Raw genomic sequence first — 17,746 nt, 5'->3', positions numbered from 1 at the left:
CTTTTGAATTCTAGATGTCTTGACAAAGGATGAAATCAATGAATTGAATCCATATATGTATATGTAGGTCTATACATAGGACACATAACATTCAATGAACATTGAAAGGAAAAAGGTGACTATTAACTATAGGTACATAGCTGTGGTACCAGTTACAAATACATGGACACTTTAAAGGTAAGGTGACTGGTAAAGAGCATTGATGGCTGGTCCGACCCGGCTATTTCCTTCGTTCTCGAGTCGTACAGACTACAGACAGAGTACTATGTAAGAGTACTATGTAGTACATAGCAGTAGTATTAACGACCAGTCAAAAAATGAGAAAAGTGGCTAGTTCGTAGCGTGGCATGTAGGCTTTTTCTTGACCTCTCATACCTTTCCTTCCTTCAACACCCCGACCCATCGTCCCCGCCTAATCTTCGCTTTTCCCTTATTGCATCTCTTTTTTTCCTTGCCAGGGTTCCCATTGATTTCCATTGATTCTCATCTTCTTATTGGAAAGCTAGGGATGACCCAGGATGACCCACTAGTCCTGTTAGGTTAACGTAGCGGCCCTTGATATACATCTTCTCAAGTACACACCTCCTCACCCCCAAGCCTGAGCCCTCGCCTCTCCACCCGCTCGCTTTCAAGCAGGGTCTCTCCTTAATTGACCAGAAAGAGACCTCCAGGGCTACCTCTATTTTTTTTTTATTCTTTCAGTGCCCTATCTATACATACTCATCAAGTCAGATTATCCGACCTATCGACGATCCTATAGTTAACTTTTGCAATCGAATGTCTCCTGTTCTTGTAATACTATTGTTATAGCCTCCACCTTGTTGTTATCCGACCTTTAGACAATTAACGTGATCGCTCCCTTCTCCCGACCGCCGTCGAGGCGGGTAACGCCGCGACCTTCCGCGATATAGATTTATTTTACTTTTATCAATCTTATATCTGATTTTACCTACTCTCCCTCTCTTATCATTTGCTCTATCATCATCATCAACATCGGCCTCGATCTCGACCTCGGTCTTGCTCCATGCGTTCGTCATAAACCTATCCAGCGCCTACCAAACGCTGGTCCCGTTTTCTCCGACCGTTTATAATAGACAAACTACTTCCCACCTTCTTTGACGATAAAGCACCGAGGTATAGAACAATGAGAGTCATGGCCGACGAAGAGACGTTGGTAGCGACTGCTACTCTCGTCAAATCATTAGCATGCTCTCCCAAAGACCAGCCATTCAACCCGGTTCCTATTGGTACCAATTCCGAAATTAGGCTTCCCGGACATGAAAGCCATGCCAAGGAATGCCTTGAACGTGAACTTTCCGCCCTCGTTGTGAGAATTCAGCAACTCGAGGCTAGGGCCAACGCTTCGAATGGCGGAACCTTCCCCGAAACACCTAACGAGACAGCTGAGTCTCTGTTTGGTGAAGAATCGCCTAATGCTCAAGGTCCTAAATCGGCGCGAACCAGAATTCCGGCTCTCCCTACAAACCGGAATGGCTCTGGTGAAGAACGATCTGGCAAGATCCTACCGTTGACCGATGAAGACCTTGAGGGACTTCGTGAACATGTCGTTGATCAATCTAAACTACTCGATAACCAGCGTCAAGAGTTGACAAATGTTAATGCCCAACTGATCGAGCAAAGACAGCTACAAGAAAAGGCCCTTGAACTTATCGAAAAAGAGCGAGTTGCCGCATTAGAGCGAGAATTATGGAAACACCAGAAAGCCAACGAAGCCTTCCAAAAGGCACTACGTGAGATCGGCGCGATTGTCACCGCCGTCGCACGGGGTGACCTTACTATGAAGGTTCGGATGAACACTGTAGAAATGGACCCGGAAATCACAACTTTCAAGCGAACTATCAACACTATGATGGATCAGCTGCAGGTCTTTGCCAGCGAGGTGTCTCGTGTGGCTCGCGAGGTCGGCACAGACGGTATACTCGGCGGCCAGGCTATGATCGAGGGCGTAGACGGAACTTGGAAAGAACTCACGGATAATGGTACAACGCCCGGGAAAATACTTATTGATACATGCTGACCTTCACATAGTAAACGTTATGGCTCAAAATCTCACCGACCAAGGTATGTTTAGAACGCCTAGTTACTCTTCTTATCTATACCTTCTAACGAGTCCCGTAGTGCGAGAGATTGCTTCAGTAACCACTGCCGTTGCTCACGGAGACTTGACGAAAAAGATTGAAAGACCAGCCAATGGTAAAATCCTTCAGCTTCAGCAGACTATTAACACTATGGTGGAACAGCTACGTACATTTGCATCTGAAGTCAGTCGTGTCGCCCGAGATGTGGGTACCGAAGGTATATTAGGTGGCCAAGCCGACGTAATGGGAGTCCAAGGTATATGGAATGAGTTAACGGTAAACGTCAACGCCATGGCAAACAATCTTACAACACAAGTGCGCGATATTGCGAAGGTCACTACGGCAGTTGCTAAGGGAGATCTTACCCAAAAGATTCAAGCGGAATGTAGGGGCGAGATTTTCAGGCTCAAGTCGACAATCAATTCTATGGTTGAGCAGCTGTCACAATTTGCGCGAGAAGTGAGCAAGATTGCTCGTGAAGTCGGAACGGAAGGTCGTCTTGGTGGCCAGGCCACGGTGAACGACGTCGAAGGCACATGGCGTGATCTCACCGACAACGTCAACGGTATGGCCATGAATTTGACCACGCAAGTGCGAGAAATATCCAAGGTCACCACCGCTGTGGCAGCCGGAGACCTATCCCAAAAGATCACTGTCGAAGTCAAGGGCGAAATTCTAAGGCTGAAGCTCACGATCAACTCCATGGTGGATCGACTAGGCAAGTTTGCTTTCGAGGTCAGCAAAGTCGCTAGAGAAGTCGGAACCGATGGCACACTAGGCGGTCAAGCTCGGGTTGATGATGTCGAAGGGAAATGGAAAGACCTCACCGAAAATGTCAACACTATGGCCTTGAACCTAACCTCCCAAGTGCGGAGCATATCAACTGTTACTCAAGCCATTGCGGATGGCGACATGAGCCAGAAGATCGATGTGCAAGCGAAGGGCGAAATACTTGTCCTAAAAGAAACCATAAATAACATGGTTGACCGCTTGTCTGTGTTCTGCAACGAGGTGCAGCGTGTGGCCAAAGATGTGGGTGTGGATGGTAAGATGGGAGGTCAAGCAGATGTTGGGGGCCTGAAGGGACGATGGAAGGAGATCACGGCTGATGTCAACACGATGGCAACGAACTTGGTAAGTTTCCTGATTTTGTCTAGTTGCTTTATGCTTTGTCCAAAACTAACAACTTAACTTCACAGACCACTCAGGTGAGAGCTTTCGGCGATATAACTAACGCTGCTACCGATGGAAACTTTACCAAGCTGGTTGACGTGGAAGCCTCCGGTGAGATGGATGAGCTCAAGCGCAAAATCAACCAGATGGTATACAACCTACGAGGCAGTATTCAAAGAAACACCCAGGCAAGAGAAGCGGCCGAGCAAGCAAACAAGACCAAATCCGAATTCCTAGCGAACATGTCTCACGAGATCCGAACTCCCATGAACGGCATCATTGGAATGACTCAACTGACCCTCGACACCGACCTCACGCAATATCAAAGAGAGATGTTGAATATTGTGAACAACCTGGCCAACAGTCTGTTGACTATCATCGACGACATTCTGGATTTGTCCAAGATTGAGGCTCGGAGGATGGTGATAGAAGAAATTCCGTATACGTTACGGGGCACTGTCTTCAATGCCTTAAAGACTTTGGCTGTCAAGGCAAACGAGAAGTTCCTCGACCTGACGTATCGGGTTGACAGCTCTGTGCCCGATTACGTCGTTGGCGATTCCTTCCGTCTGCGACAAATCATTCTAAATCTAGTGGGCAACGCCATCAAATTTACGGAGCATGGGGAAGTGAGCTTGACGATTCGGAAAGCGGAAGGTGCGCCACCGAAGGATCCACGCGAGTATGCGATCGAATTTGTCGTTTCAGACACGGGGATAGGAATACCGCCAGACAAGCTCGACCTGATCTTCGACACTTTCCAGCAAGCGGATGGATCCATGACTCGCAAGTTTGGTGGTACTGGTTTAGGTCTATCTATTTCCAAGAGGTTGGTCAACTTGATGGGCGGAGATGTCTGGGTCAAGAGCGAGTTCGGTAAGGGCAGCTCGTTCTACTTCACCTGTGTGGTAAAGCTAGCGGATGGTGAGGTTGCATCTATTGAGAAGCAACTGAAGCCGTATAAAGGACACCAGGTACTATTCATCGACAAGGGACGCACTCAGTATGGGAGAGAAATCGTCACCATGCTCACGAGACTTAGTCTCGTGCCCGTTGTGGTCAACACCGAGGGAAATCCCAACATTCCCGGCTCAGACGACCCCCCATACGATGTTATCATTGTCGAATCCATTGACACCGCCCGTAAGCTGAGGGCCATCGAAGACTTCAAGTACCTCCCGATTGTACTTCTGGCCCCAGTAGTCCATGTCAGCTTGAAGTCCTGCCTGGACCTAGGCATCACGTCTTACATGACTACTCCCTGCAAACCGATCGATCTAGGGAACGGAATGGTCCCTGCCTTGGAGAATCGCGCTACGCCGTCGCTAGCTGACAACACGAAATCATTCGAAATTCTTCTCGCAGAGGACAACAGGGTTAATCAGCGTCTAGCTGTGAAAATCCTAGAAAAGTATCATCACGCAGTTACTGTAGTTGGAAATGGTTTGGAGGCCGTGGAAGCGATCAAGAAGAAGAAGTTTGACGTCATCCTTATGGACGTTCAGATGCCTATAATGGTTTGACTCCATTACCTTGCCCAATATCATGATTAAGCTTTGCTAACTATACACAGGGCGGTTTTGAGGCCACCAATAAGATCCGCGAGTACGAGCGGAGCCTGGGCTCGCATCGAACACCGATCATTGCGCTTACGGCACACGCTATGATGGGAGATCGAGAAAGGTGTATCCAGGCCCAGATGGATGAATACCTTTCCAAACCCTTACAACAAAACCACTTGATACAAACCATCTTAAAGTGTGCCACGCTTGGCGGTGCACTGCTTGAGAAGAATAGAGAACGGGAGCTAGCACGTCAAGCTGAGCAAAAGAACAACAATGGCCAACAAAACGGGGGCCCGGCGCTTATGAGGCCTGCTCTTGAGGGTCGCTCGATAACGTCGAACGAACCCATGATGGGAAGCATCGACAGCCCATCCCTTGTCGCAACGAATCAGGACGATCCGTTACATAGGGCACGTTCAACCCTCTCTGAACCTTGCGTTCACAATGACTAACTTTCAGTCAACTGTTCAGCTCCTGATAAGAGCCCACAGTAACTAACCAGTTTCCAATCCCGAATGGGCATTGGGTACGGTCCCCCCGCTCGGGGGTTATGTCCCCTGGCACTGTCCGATTATCCGTGTTACGATCAAGGGGGCTATGCATTCTTGATGATTTTCACGATACCCACGGCCTATTATAGAATGCCATCAGTTCTGGGCATCACCACCTAACTTTCTTGTACTCTCGTTATCGCAAGCTCGATTCCGGGTGGTGTACACCTCGGCTGTTGTTGCCCGTTCTCAGGTCATAGCTATGCATTATTTTGACGACGCACGCACAAAGGGGGATGGATATGATGTGCCGCTTTTGGGGAGGAGCAAATGCAATTGGCTGGTGTTTCATTGGGCGTTGTATCTGATTCATTGTTTAAACATTGGTCATGCGTCTGCGAAATATCCTTAACCGCGGGTAGGGGGTTCCAGTCCTCGGCATTGGTTCTGGTTACAGTACATCGGGCCGTCGAAGGGCAAATACACACCCCTTACCCAAGGAAATTACGAAGCTCTTGGTTTGAAAGAACAGCATGCAAGGATTTTTGTCGTGTCGGGAGTTTTCGTAATGACTCACTATCCTATAAGAAGTACATAGTGTTTGGGTCCTGTATCATGGAATTTTTAGTCGCGTCGGTTGCTTCCTGTGTTTTTCTGTCGGTTACTGCTACCTAGTACTTACTATAGTCCGTGTTCGAAAAGAGGTAGAAGAAGAGCGCAACCCTTGGTGTCCTTAGATGGAGCACGGTGTTTGTTCAATGGATGAGCGGTCACGAATTCCCTACGTATTAACCTGGAACTGATACTATTTACTTGATGTGTATGATCTTGCATGTTTATCTAGGTACCTAGGTAACTGCCTAGTATCTACCAGTTATAATGTTGCCCAGGTGTATAAGCCAAATAGGAGGTACGCGGCTATTGATACTATGACAAAACGAAATATAATTATCAATCTGGCTCAACACGTGGTACCCTATCTGTCTAAACTGTCTGAACTATCTCAACAAGTGGTTGTTGTACTCGTCATTGACATTGGCAAAAGACGGATCGAGCCGCATCTAGACATCTGCATAGTACGTAAAACGTTAGCGATCTAGGTTAGCTGGTTAGATAGCGTTGGTCTTAGCACGGACGGGGGGGGGTCTGTTTTTTTCTCTGGGAAGAATTAGCATCTGCTTTACCTAACCTAGGTAGGTGTTTTATATAGTTCCTGGAACTACCTAGAAGTTGCATCTGGGTGGGTAGGTTCTATTATTGAAGATAGGTAGATGGTGCCTGGTAGCTTCTCGGGGATGGTATCGGGATTAGGTTTTCTCTCTCTCTCTCTCTCTCTCTCTCGTATATTGATTTTCTCACGATGCTAGCTTCTCCTCGGGGTCCACGCATCAGCATACTATATTAACGGATGTACTAGATACCAAGACTAGCTAGCTGCCTAGTAGCTGCCTAACACCCAGGCACACGATGCCACTATGGAGGAAAGGGAAGGCCTTGGACCCCCTTCCGTCCTCCTCTTCCCTCCTAAGAAGATGAGAAGATTCACGTGTATTACTAATGTATAAAGTAAAGAACAGGAAGGTAAGGAAACAATGCAATAGCAGACGTGAAGGGAAGGCGGAGGCGGAGGCGGAAGGGGTAGAAGTAAGTAAAAAGGGAAGACAAAGATAAAAAAAAAACCCCCAAAAAAAACATACAACACCGGGGATTCGCTGGTCGTCACCGACCCAACTACTGATCCGGCGGTATCCGGCTTGTCTAAGGGAGAGCGGACGGGATCCCGAATTCTCCAGATCCTATGGTCGTATGTGGGAGATTGGGCGGTTGTTTGGGGTTATGAGTATACCTGGGTAGATAGCCACCGTAGGGAGGAAGGTGTTGGGGGGGCTGGATGAGCTTTACATGTCTAGCTGCATAGATTACCTCACGATGACGGTTGTGGATTGCTTGCTGTTGAAAAGACCTTGTTAGTTTGGGAAAACGAAATTTGCTGGAGCCCTGAATATGGTGATGTTCTTGTGATGATGAGCAGAGTAAATAGAAAAGAAAAGGGGGGGGTGGTGTAAGAGCCTAGCTGTCGAATTTTCACGAGAATATAGTGAATGCTTGCATAAATACACGCATACCTACGTAGGTAGGTATATATCTCTATATCTTATTATATTAAGTCATATATGTAGGTAGGTACTCAGTAGAAGCGTGATGAGCCGCCTCGTGTTTAAAGTGGCTGCATTTTCGGGATGCTTCCCCGGTGCCACGATAGCATCTCTTTGATACGAACCTACCTACCTACTAGCCTTAGGCAGGTACATACCTACATGGGTAGATAAGCTTGGGGTGTGTATCATGACAACGTTCACTTGTCACTTGATTATTTGGTGGAAATAAGACTGGTCCGACTGTTGCCGCCACTGCTGTTGTTCACGATCGCTGAGTTTATCTAAGTTAGGAGGTCTTCTACATGGGCCGGTAGGTATCTAGATCGATCAAAAAAAAGAGGCCGACCTTTGCTACCATGAAGAATATGTAGGTGACAGACGCTAGCAGGGTAGGTAGATATGTCCAATATATCGATAGCCTTTTGCATTTACATATTCCTACCATGCTTCTGTGCGCTGGATGCATACATACACCACCCAAGGTATCTGCGAGATGGAGACATACATATGTATGTACAGTAGTGCAGTATACCTATGCCAGCTCCAACTCGCTGCAGGACGGGGAACGTCGCCAATAGCATCCTATGATATACTAAAACCTACCTACCTACCTACCTACTTTGCCTGCATAAACAACATGTCAGTTCTCACGTGGTAGATGACTTGTTCCCCATATGTTGCCTGCCTACCTATCTATATCCTAACGCACGTATGCATATGTATGTACGCTCATACATATATGGAAACGTACACACCTGGGCACATATCGTACATAGTCTCGAACCTCTAACACATGCGTATACCCCTGAACTAGCAGCAGCGCACACAAGCTTCTTGGAAAAGGGTGCGACGGAGTAATCTCCCTATGGATATTCACTTACCTACCCAAGTGCGTACATATGTATGTAGGTATGTGTATACACACCTGGGCATACGGCACATACGCACGCAAAAAAAGATCACCCAATAACAACCCGTCCCTCCCGAAGGCAAGGCTTGTCCACACAGCATATCGCCGCGTGACGTCAAAGGTCGGTCGATAGGAAGCCAGAACTTCGAGATCGCAGCTCTAGCTTCCGGGAACAGACATCTGGGAAAGCCAGCCAGGGGGAGGGCCCGGAGGGGAGGTCAGGAAATAGATTGGCAAGGTAAATCCGAGATAGGTAGGTCAAGTGTGTGTACCTACCTAGCTTAATAGGTAGGAAGGAATCTTGGGAAAAGTTCGTGAACGACGAACGAACGAAAAATGCAACGATACACCTACCTACTAAGTAGCAAGTGCCGATGGTAGATACATATTGTACCTTACTTGCTTACATACATACATCTTGCATGGTATGGTACGGTGCGCAGTCGACTGATAGTGGGATGACTCCAACGCGAGGACTTCCTACCTACCTAACCCAGGTCGTTGGAGCTTTCATACAACACGATCAGCAAGTAAATACACATGTAAAATACCTAATCTACATGGCGTGCGTAATCTTAAATCCAAAAAGCCGGGTTGGTCGATGAAAGCATCCGTTCACGATGGGTAAGGAAAGCCATGACCTAATGGATCGAGTACTGGATACTGCTGATCGTTGGGATGGCTGCGGACGACCGGGGTCGTCAAGGAACGGCAATGATATCCACCTAAAACGCCGCTTGGCTTTATTACTTCGCCGAGTTGTATCGGACCTCTTAAAGATCTACAGATACTGTGGTTCATGGAATACAGCACTTCCCGCTTGAGCTATAGTAGGTACTCAGCCATGTCCTACTTATTAGGTCGTTGGCATATCAGATCAGATCAGATCACGTCATGCCAATTTATACCTTAGCTTAAATTGCCAACCTCAAGCGGTCTTACATGGACAGGATAACCGGCGACTTACCGTCGACTCTCCTCATGAACCATCATTTACCGTTGGGTGGGTCACATCGTGCCTGTCACCTTTGGATCAAAGATCTAGATGAGTATGTACTAGTTTAGGAGCAACATGTACACTCTGATCTACATTGCTTGGTTTGGATACGAATGAATCTGTGTTGCTTGTCTATTCGTCCGCCCGTCTGTAATAATTATAAGAATTCTTCCTACCATCTTGCAATAATCTGTATGGAGCCAAATACGGGGGTCATTATGCGCGTGTTCAGGGCTGTGGTGACAGTGGAAATATAAGCTTATTCAGGGGTGAAAGTAGTAGCAACAGTACCAAACTATTCTGCTTAACTGATGAGGTTAGGAGTGCGCGAGTAATCCCTGTTGGAGTGAGCGAGCACATTATGGCTTGGTGAACATAGAGAAACACATGACTGTTTCACTCAGGTTCCTGGCCTAGGCTCGGATGTCTTCTCTTGATTTGAAATTGATGAGGTAGCATTGTCTTCGATTGATGCTAGCAAGGCATCGAGTCTGCTCTCTAGGCTTGTTAAACTCGCTTCTAGAGCCGCTGCCTGCTGCTCGCCCCTGTGGATATCACGAGTTAGCACCTCGATATTCCATTGGCATCGTATCCTGAGCAAATATTATGGAAAGCAGGCAATACGTGTGAAGCAGTGATATGTCGCTAGACTGTGGCCAGATGAAGACTAGTTCCCGATGGAGTGCTGTGAAGTAGGACTAGTGATAAAAGCTTGTGAGACTAGTCATCCGACAAACGCCGTGACAAGCAACACGCCACATGAAATGGGATTCCGAGACATCGACATCGAGATTCCCATCCATAAATAAGAATAAGCGGTGACCTGGCTACATATGCAACTAGGCTAGAACTTCGATGCGGAATAAGCTGCCTGCCTACATGGTGCCTACTTATTACTAGGTACCCAGGTAAATACCTACTAGGCTACTGGGCCGGCGGGTAGATACGCGTAGGAGGCAACACAAGCAAGGCTGTTACCTACCTAATAGGTAGCCATGGCTATCTAACACTCATGGACTTCCACAATGGCAGTGGTGGCCGGGGAGAAATGATAGAAATAAATTGCCTCCCTATGCAGACTTTGCATTTCAAGTAGGACTCGGCTAGATGAAGGTGTGGGTGGTTCGGGATGGGATTCGTTGTATGTAAGCGGGGATCTAGACCTCGGGGGCGGCAGGGGGGCTGCGCAATGGGCGAGGCTCGTGTTTGTTATCGTAAAGTAAATGCAGAAAGGGGTTTGGCATGATGAAGGATGGGCAAACTAGGGGTCCGAAAGGGAATGGCATGGCAAATGATGGGAGATCCCGAAGCGAGTTCGAGGATTCCCATGTGGCTAATCTTTTCGAACCTCCAAGTCGGGAATGAGGGACTTGAGGGGATCAACAGCTGATCTTTTTATCTTTTTGAAGGCGTTCCAGATGTCTGCAGAACCAAAGTCGTGATGACTCATGAAAAGCATTTATACGTACTTGGCAAGGTCCTTGAATGCCTGATCCAAAAGAAATCATGTTAGACTGGCCAAATTACCGAATAAGAAGACATATGAGACTTGATATGTCCTCTATTAAACAATGATGATAATAATAAGAAGAGAGAAAGGCTTAAAGCTTACCTGAGCCCATTCTGATTGTGTTGCTACAGCCGAAGCGGGAGCACTCACTTGACCGCCATTAGACTCTTGAGCCTTGGACATGGACGTGGACGTGGACGTGGAAGTGTCCTGGTCCAACGGTGACTTGGACATGATGAGGTTACAAAGCGGCCCGGCTTCGAAGTTGCCTGGTATGCTTGTTGGTCCGCTGGTCCAATGTTATTGTGTGATTGATAATAACCAATATTCCCAGTGGAGTGGATCTTTGGAACCTTGAACGGTGAAAGTTTGAAACTTGGTTGGACGTTCAATGTGAGGTAGATATAATGTAAGATACCACCAGTAGGCCGGTAGTTGATAAGGTTAGATATGTATATGAGCCGCCTCCACGTGAGATGGACGATAGAAAAAATATATGTAGGTCAGTTACTTAGGTAGGCCAGCTTGTGTTATGTAATGGTGTATATCTTGTTAATAGTCTTATTTCATAAGTGATCGACGGTAGAACGATGGCCTCAATTGTAGATCATCGCTTCAGCTGGAAATATATATGTAAGTCCGATGTCAAAAGAGTAGCATCATCGATTCGGCGCGGATTGGATCCAGCGATCTCTCGGCACTTTTTATTTTATTTTTCAATTGAATTGAATTTTCGCGAAGAACTTTTAGGATCAACCGACAAATACGGGCACAGTTATTAGAAACCGACAGCTAAGCTGAGATGGTATAAGATGGTGTTGTAATCAGGTAACTTTGAAAGTTAAGGGAATAAAAGAAACGGTTTCATGTCAACGTCTACGATATGTAGCAGCTACATAGTGCATGATAGCAACTTCTTATGCACCCTAGAACCACGTGTATGCGTACGTACCTACCGTTGTTTTAGTGCTTTCAAGGGCTTCTAAGATAGAACTAACCTAGCAACTTGTAGCAAGCGCTTTAGTTTAAGTTAGATTAGTTAGTTGGAATGTGGAAGGCACACAATACATATAAAATATGATTGGGAATGGAATAAGAAAAGAATTCCATCCACATGCACCTGCCACTACTACTTTGTAGATAGGTGCTATTCAGAAAGTCGGTCTTTCCGAAACCTCATCTTGTTCTGCTTGTGAACTAAACCCATGCCCCATGCTCCATGCCCCCCATGTCTTGGACCCGCCTAATCCACCTCGTATGCAATAAAGAGGGTATGCTACTTTCTTTTATGGGTCTCGGGAGATATTTCTGATATCCAAAGTTGCATGTACATACAATACAAGCATGCAAGGACCAAACGAGAATAGTTAGGTGATCCTCCGTCATCGCAGCGGGCAGGATCAAGTAAAGAACTCAAATTTGATTGGTGGACTCAGTTCCTTTAACGTACTATGGTCACTGGTATTGTCGATTTCTTCAATATTCCTATTAGCCTACCTTACCTACCTTACCTACCTACAAGGCTACAACTTAAACCTACCTACATACCAGTCGACCATACTATTTGATACCATAGCAACTTGACACTCACTCACATGCAACTCATGCACTACTTCGGATACATAGCACGCAAAGTTGCAATTGCCGTTGTAACGGCCAATAATCTACACAATAATTTATACAGTATCATACTGTGTAAATGACCTTTTTACAAACTCCAAATCTCGATCTTGTCCCACAATGACGACCGACTTGATATAATATAATGGGAAATCATCTACTTTTTCTCGTCTTCCTTCGATCGAATCTTGAGTCTGGCCTATGGCAGTCAAGCAGTTCAAGGTAACCGACAAGAAAACAACGGTGGCTTACGGCCTCGAAAGGCTACTCTGACATATGATGGTCGCTCAAGATACCACAGTACCGGGTTCAGATGCCTAGATGTCCAGATGTCTAGATGTTCAGATGCCTAGATGTCCAGATGTCTAGATGTTCAGATGCATGCTCCGATGCTCAGATGTCACCCATTCCTTTCCTCCCCTTTCTTTCTTTCTTTCTTTCTTTCTTCGGTGGGGTTACGAGAGGGGCAATCCGCCGTAGGTAATAAAAACAGCTGATGCAACTTTGAAGAAATCTGGGGTTCGTGAGCCTTGGGAGATAGACAAGACTTTCGATCCCGGGCTCAAATGTCGATTGCGGCACCCTACCCTCTTTTCACATTCTGAAATCTCATTGGAGAACCCGTTCCCAGCCTTCTTGGCTCCCGTCCCTTTTCAACTCTAGTCTTGCTGGCCCGACACCCCAATTGTGTCTACAATGGGGAAATGTACCTGAGAAAATTGAATGCCATCACGATGCACCACAACCACAACTGAGACCAATCCCGTTTAGGAACTTTCCAATCCTCTCTTTCAAGGAAAGTTCAAGGAAAGAACATGCGGCCGGTTATATATCAGCTATTCAAAGACCTACAAGATTCACCAGATTACAGTATACATTTCACTTTTGTGTAATCAAGCAAGCAGCAAGCAGCAAGTTGATCTCCTTGCTTAATATGACACAAAACACAACATCCAAAAGCTGCGCTGACGGCGGGCTCGGGAGGAGACATCCCAGCAAGAGACACGAGATGAAGCAACCCACTTAACAAGCGGCATTCTCATTTGTCCTTAGCCTCGACCTACGATCTCGATCTGTCCCTCTCCGTCTCTCCGTCTACAACGGTTCAACCCTCTCCTTTTTCTCTTACTACATGCGTATGTATTATGTACACATGGTTACTTTCTCTCTTCCTATACATATATTTATCCGTGGCTTTTTTGCGACTAGTGGTTCGACTCCGTTCTTTACATTGTACGGAATTTTCGATGGCAAGTGGAAATTCGATTATGGAGAGAACTGCCAAGGGACCGCTTCCTTAGTTGGCAAACTGCCTACCCTACAGAACACTAAGCTTTTTACCTCTAAGGCTACTAGCTCAGGGAGTAGCTCTTCAATACCTACCTACCTCCAGGCTACTTAAGTATGTAGGCTAGAGAGGTAAGTAGGTAGGCTTGTATGGCATCGTGAACGTGAAGTGAGCTTGATCTCTCGAGTGTTGATATTGCATTTATGGGGCTTGGGACTAGTCTGGATATGGTGTTTAAGAATACAACTTATACTTACTACGTAGTAAGTTACTACTTACGTTCCTGGAGACTCACTCAGTGGAGAGTCTCGCGCAGGTCCGGGCTGCAGGACGTGACCTCATATTCCCATATCCCCCGATAGCTACATACCCAGAGAGAGCCCAGAGAGTGCCTAGCCCGCCCAGGTACCGTCTTGGACCTTACCGTGTCCACCGGTTCCAACATATTATTGTCCATCAGTCCATCAGCCCATTTGTGCTTGCATGTTTCCAATGTTTCCATGGACTTCCCGCCGACTATCTGGAAAATGGGGAGCTAGTCCTGTAGGTGAGTAACGATTATTTCCCTTAAGCAAGCTAGCTTTTCTGGGTCTTGCCGCTGTCGTTATTATTTTTTTTATTACTAGTTATTCCTTTTTTTTTCCTCCTTCAATGTTCCTCACTATTATGATCCCCCCCTTTTAGTTGTCATACATCGATGTTCCTCGATTATTCTCGATTGCGCTACTCATCGAGATCTGGAAAATGCAGAGGGATCGTATATCACCACAACAGCCCAGGATCCAGAATGCCAATTTTCCACATTTCCCTTAAACATTGCCATTGAACGTTACGGGGCAAACAGACAAATTCGATCCTTTCTACCGTTTAATGCTACGACATCACGATCCTCGCAACCCGTATCACACACAAGTACGCGCACCCCTAACGTAGCCTTTTCCGTCTAGTATTTCCAGCCCTCTTTCTAGTCATCTAGGCATACCGGCATTCACTTCAATCTCTCGCTCACACGCCCTTCTGTAATATTCCAAACCCCACGCCCCACAACCAACCAACCCTCGCATCTTACCCACGACGCGTCTCCCATCCTTACTTCGTAGCTTCGAATGCCCCCCTTTGCTTGTGCAGACATTTGATATCGTGTGCGTTGGAAGGCAATCAAATCTTGGATCTCTTACGTCGCCCAAACACGCCGGTTATTAGACCGGTTGTATCGGCGTTGAAGGGCATTTTGTCCCTGGCCATCGGTGCATTTGTGGACGAGGTTTGGCTGCTCTAATACCTTTTCGAATTCCTAGCCGACGCCGATTCGTAACGATTCGATCGACGAAGTAGAAAATCGGCATCTCCAACTTTGCATCGTAAAACGTTACGCCCACAGACATTCGGAAACACCGATGCTGAATTGAGTCCTGTGAATAAGTGATCGGCCGAGACGCGGCAAAAGTCAGCTATATGAATTCCCTCGACGCAATCTTTGGCGAGCTAGGCATCTCTCAATACCTCGACGCCTTCATCGACCAGGGTTTCGATTCATGGGAAACAATCCTCGATATCACTGAGTCAGACTTGTGAGTTCTTGTCGTCTGTCGTAGTTTTCAATCAGTGACTGACGTGGTAGCGTTCAGGGACGCGCTTGGTGTGAAACTTGGGCATCGACGAGTAAGATCACACCTCCTTAAGTAATCTTACAGGGGATAATGATATGCTGACTATACTGAAGAAACTCCAACGCCGTATAGCCAACTATCGCGGTGTTGCGCCGGAGACATCATTAGTATCGCCTACACGCACTAGCATTGAAGATGCCAGACTCGATACGAATCGAATCGAACCGGTTAAGTCCGACAAGCCAGACGGATCGACTGTCGCGAAGCGCAAATATAGACGACACCCAAAGGTGCGCCATTCCCTCGCTATTGAACATTGCTACTTGCTTTTAAAGCTTGATGGCGTGTCTGGCCTCTACAATCGTTATACAACTTGTCACTAACTTGGGACAGCCTGACGAGAATGCCCCAGAACGTCCACCCTCAGCATACGTCTTATTCTCTAATAGTTAGTAATTTCCCCATTCCCCAGAATAATGGGAAATTGAACCTTCTATACTTAAAAAAGTATCTGCTAACGTATTCTAGAAATGAGAGATGACTTAAAAGGCCAGAATCTGACTTTCACGGAGATTGCCAAATTGGTCGGCGAGAATTGGCAAAATTTGAATCGCGTCGAGAAGGAGCCGTTCGAAAGACAAGCGCACGAAGCAAAGGAAAGATACAACCGTGAACTTACAGACTATAAGAAGACGAGCGAGTATAAGAAATATTGCGATTATTTACAAGAGTTTCGCAAGAGACAGGCAGCTCAGTTGCAAGGTAACATTACCATACCTTAATGATTCCAAACACGAATTTCTGATTTCTGTAATAGAAAAAGACGCTTCCAAACGCCTGAAGACGGAATGTGATAGTATTCGCGGCAGTAGTACGAGTGGCGGTTCAATAGGGGCTAGTGGTACGACCAGTGGTACAGTGAGCGGTTCTGATAGTCAACCCGGTAGCGAACCACCCCCTTCGCGTCAGCAGCGGATGGGTTCATCGGCATCCACAGCTGAAAGCTATTTTTCTCCAACGACAAATGGAATGCACCATGGAGATGAGATAATACTTTCGCCAAGGAATCTCTCATACGACGAACTCAACAACGGGCGGTCACGTGGATTGTCGAGTCCTACTTCTCGTGACACTCTTCACCACTTGGGTCGTCGACTTGATTGGGGGGATAATCAACGGATATTTGGGGAATCTGTAAATGGTGGCAGTGCCTGGTTTGACCCAAGAGGCATCCAAGGAACTATGGTACAATCGCCGGAGAACGGCCCACCTAGTTCGGCTCCGAGTCAAAGTCTAGGCAATGGATCTGGCCGTGGGTCAAGGTCATCTGGATCTGGATCCATGTCACGGCCGCCCTCTCTCAAGACCGAGCAATCCTCAAGCGGGAGTATAAGTTCGCTCGGCTCGTTTAACGTTCCCAGGACGCCAAGCGATGCGTCTCTTCCGATTCACGCTCTTTTATCGTCAAAGCCAGAACCTCCATATGCTACATCATCCACCGCGCAATCCCAGTTTCCCATGTTCCAGACACAATCCGGTCGCCCGCTAGGCGATCAACTACACGCTAACAATGCCGAGGCCCACTCTACCAGTTCGTATTAAATTTCACATGCATCGTTCGATTCATCACTAACACATACATTTAGCTATGGTTCCTGGGTCAAATACCCCAAAATACCCAACGCGGGGGCTTTCAAATGATGCCATGTTCGGCATGTCGGTAGATCCGAAACGACCTACCACTACAAGGATGGCCAACGGCGGTGAAAGTAACCTTGACGGTATTAGTGCTCTCTTGAAGGCTCGAGAAATCGTCGATAGGCGGTAGGGCGAGCTATGAGATTTTTTTTATCACGACTCTTCCTCGCCTGAGGATATCTCTCTCTTTCTCTCTCCCTGCAACGTTGAAATCCGCATGATGAGGGAAAGGGGGATTAGGGCAGAGCATGACGTATTTTTATGATAAAATGTTTTTATATTATTATGACGAACTCGGGGATCATTTCGAGACGGCGAGACGGAGCGATTGGAAATTGCAATACGATACGACACACCCACACACATCACACAACACACATATGATACATCATACTCTCACACACACGCATCTACCTACATATCTAGAGACGAATCATCGGCATATTGATATCCTCATCTCCTCCATGCTCTCTCCTAACTAAAGGGTTTAGGTTAGCTAATGGGGAGCTGTTTGCGTTTTATTTTTTTATTTTTATTTAACAAGTTTATCCCCCCAAAAAGAGAGACAGGGAGAGAGAAAGAGAACGAAAGAACTTGAAAGAAAGGAAGAGAGGGGGGGGGCGCGT

The 17,746-nt window shown here is 46.7% G+C and overlaps 3 protein-coding genes across 3 annotated transcripts; 2 read left to right on the top strand and 1 right to left on the bottom strand.

The window, feature by feature from the left end:
* Positions 1-1,144: 1,144 nt before the first annotated feature.
* On the top strand, positions 1,145-5,289 carry GGS25DRAFT_516487 (uncharacterized protein; the record flags this gene model as incomplete). The annotated part of the gene is made up of 5 exons (XM_049263204.1): positions 1,145-2,000; positions 2,050-2,082; positions 2,140-3,233; positions 3,299-4,789; positions 4,846-5,289. 5 exons carry the CDS (start codon positions 1,145-1,147, stop codon positions 5,287-5,289), a joined length of 3,918 nt encoding a protein of 1,305 aa, XP_049120957.1.
* Positions 5,290-9,794: 4,505 nt separating this feature from the next.
* Positions 9,795-11,138, bottom strand: GGS25DRAFT_516486 (uncharacterized protein; the record flags this gene model as incomplete). The annotated part of the gene is made up of 3 exons (XM_049263203.1): positions 9,795-9,939; positions 10,019-10,092; positions 11,007-11,138. 3 exons carry the CDS (start codon positions 11,136-11,138, stop codon positions 9,795-9,797), a joined length of 351 nt encoding a protein of 116 aa, XP_049120956.1.
* A 3,853-nt stretch (positions 11,139-14,991) lies between these two features.
* On the top strand, positions 14,992-17,262 carry GGS25DRAFT_7362 (uncharacterized protein). The gene is made up of 7 exons (XM_049265989.1): positions 14,992-15,383; positions 15,441-15,474; positions 15,536-15,712; positions 15,816-15,870; positions 15,951-16,184; positions 16,240-17,013; positions 17,069-17,262. The coding sequence occupies exons 1-7, from the start codon at positions 15,268-15,270 to the stop codon at positions 17,248-17,250; spliced, it is 1,572 nt and encodes a 523-aa protein (XP_049120955.1). The 5' UTR covers positions 14,992-15,267; the 3' UTR covers positions 17,251-17,262.
* The last annotated feature ends 484 nt before the right edge of the window (positions 17,263-17,746 follow it).

Source organism: Hypoxylon fragiforme (assembly GCF_022984875.1).
Source record: "Hypoxylon fragiforme strain CBS 206.31 chromosome Unknown GGS25scaffold_1, whole genome shotgun sequence".
NCBI classification, from domain to species: domain Eukaryota; kingdom Fungi; phylum Ascomycota; class Sordariomycetes; order Xylariales; family Hypoxylaceae; genus Hypoxylon; species Hypoxylon fragiforme.
The sequence above is the reverse complement of the archived record's forward strand: the minus strand, read 5'-3'. Positions and strand labels throughout refer to the sequence as shown.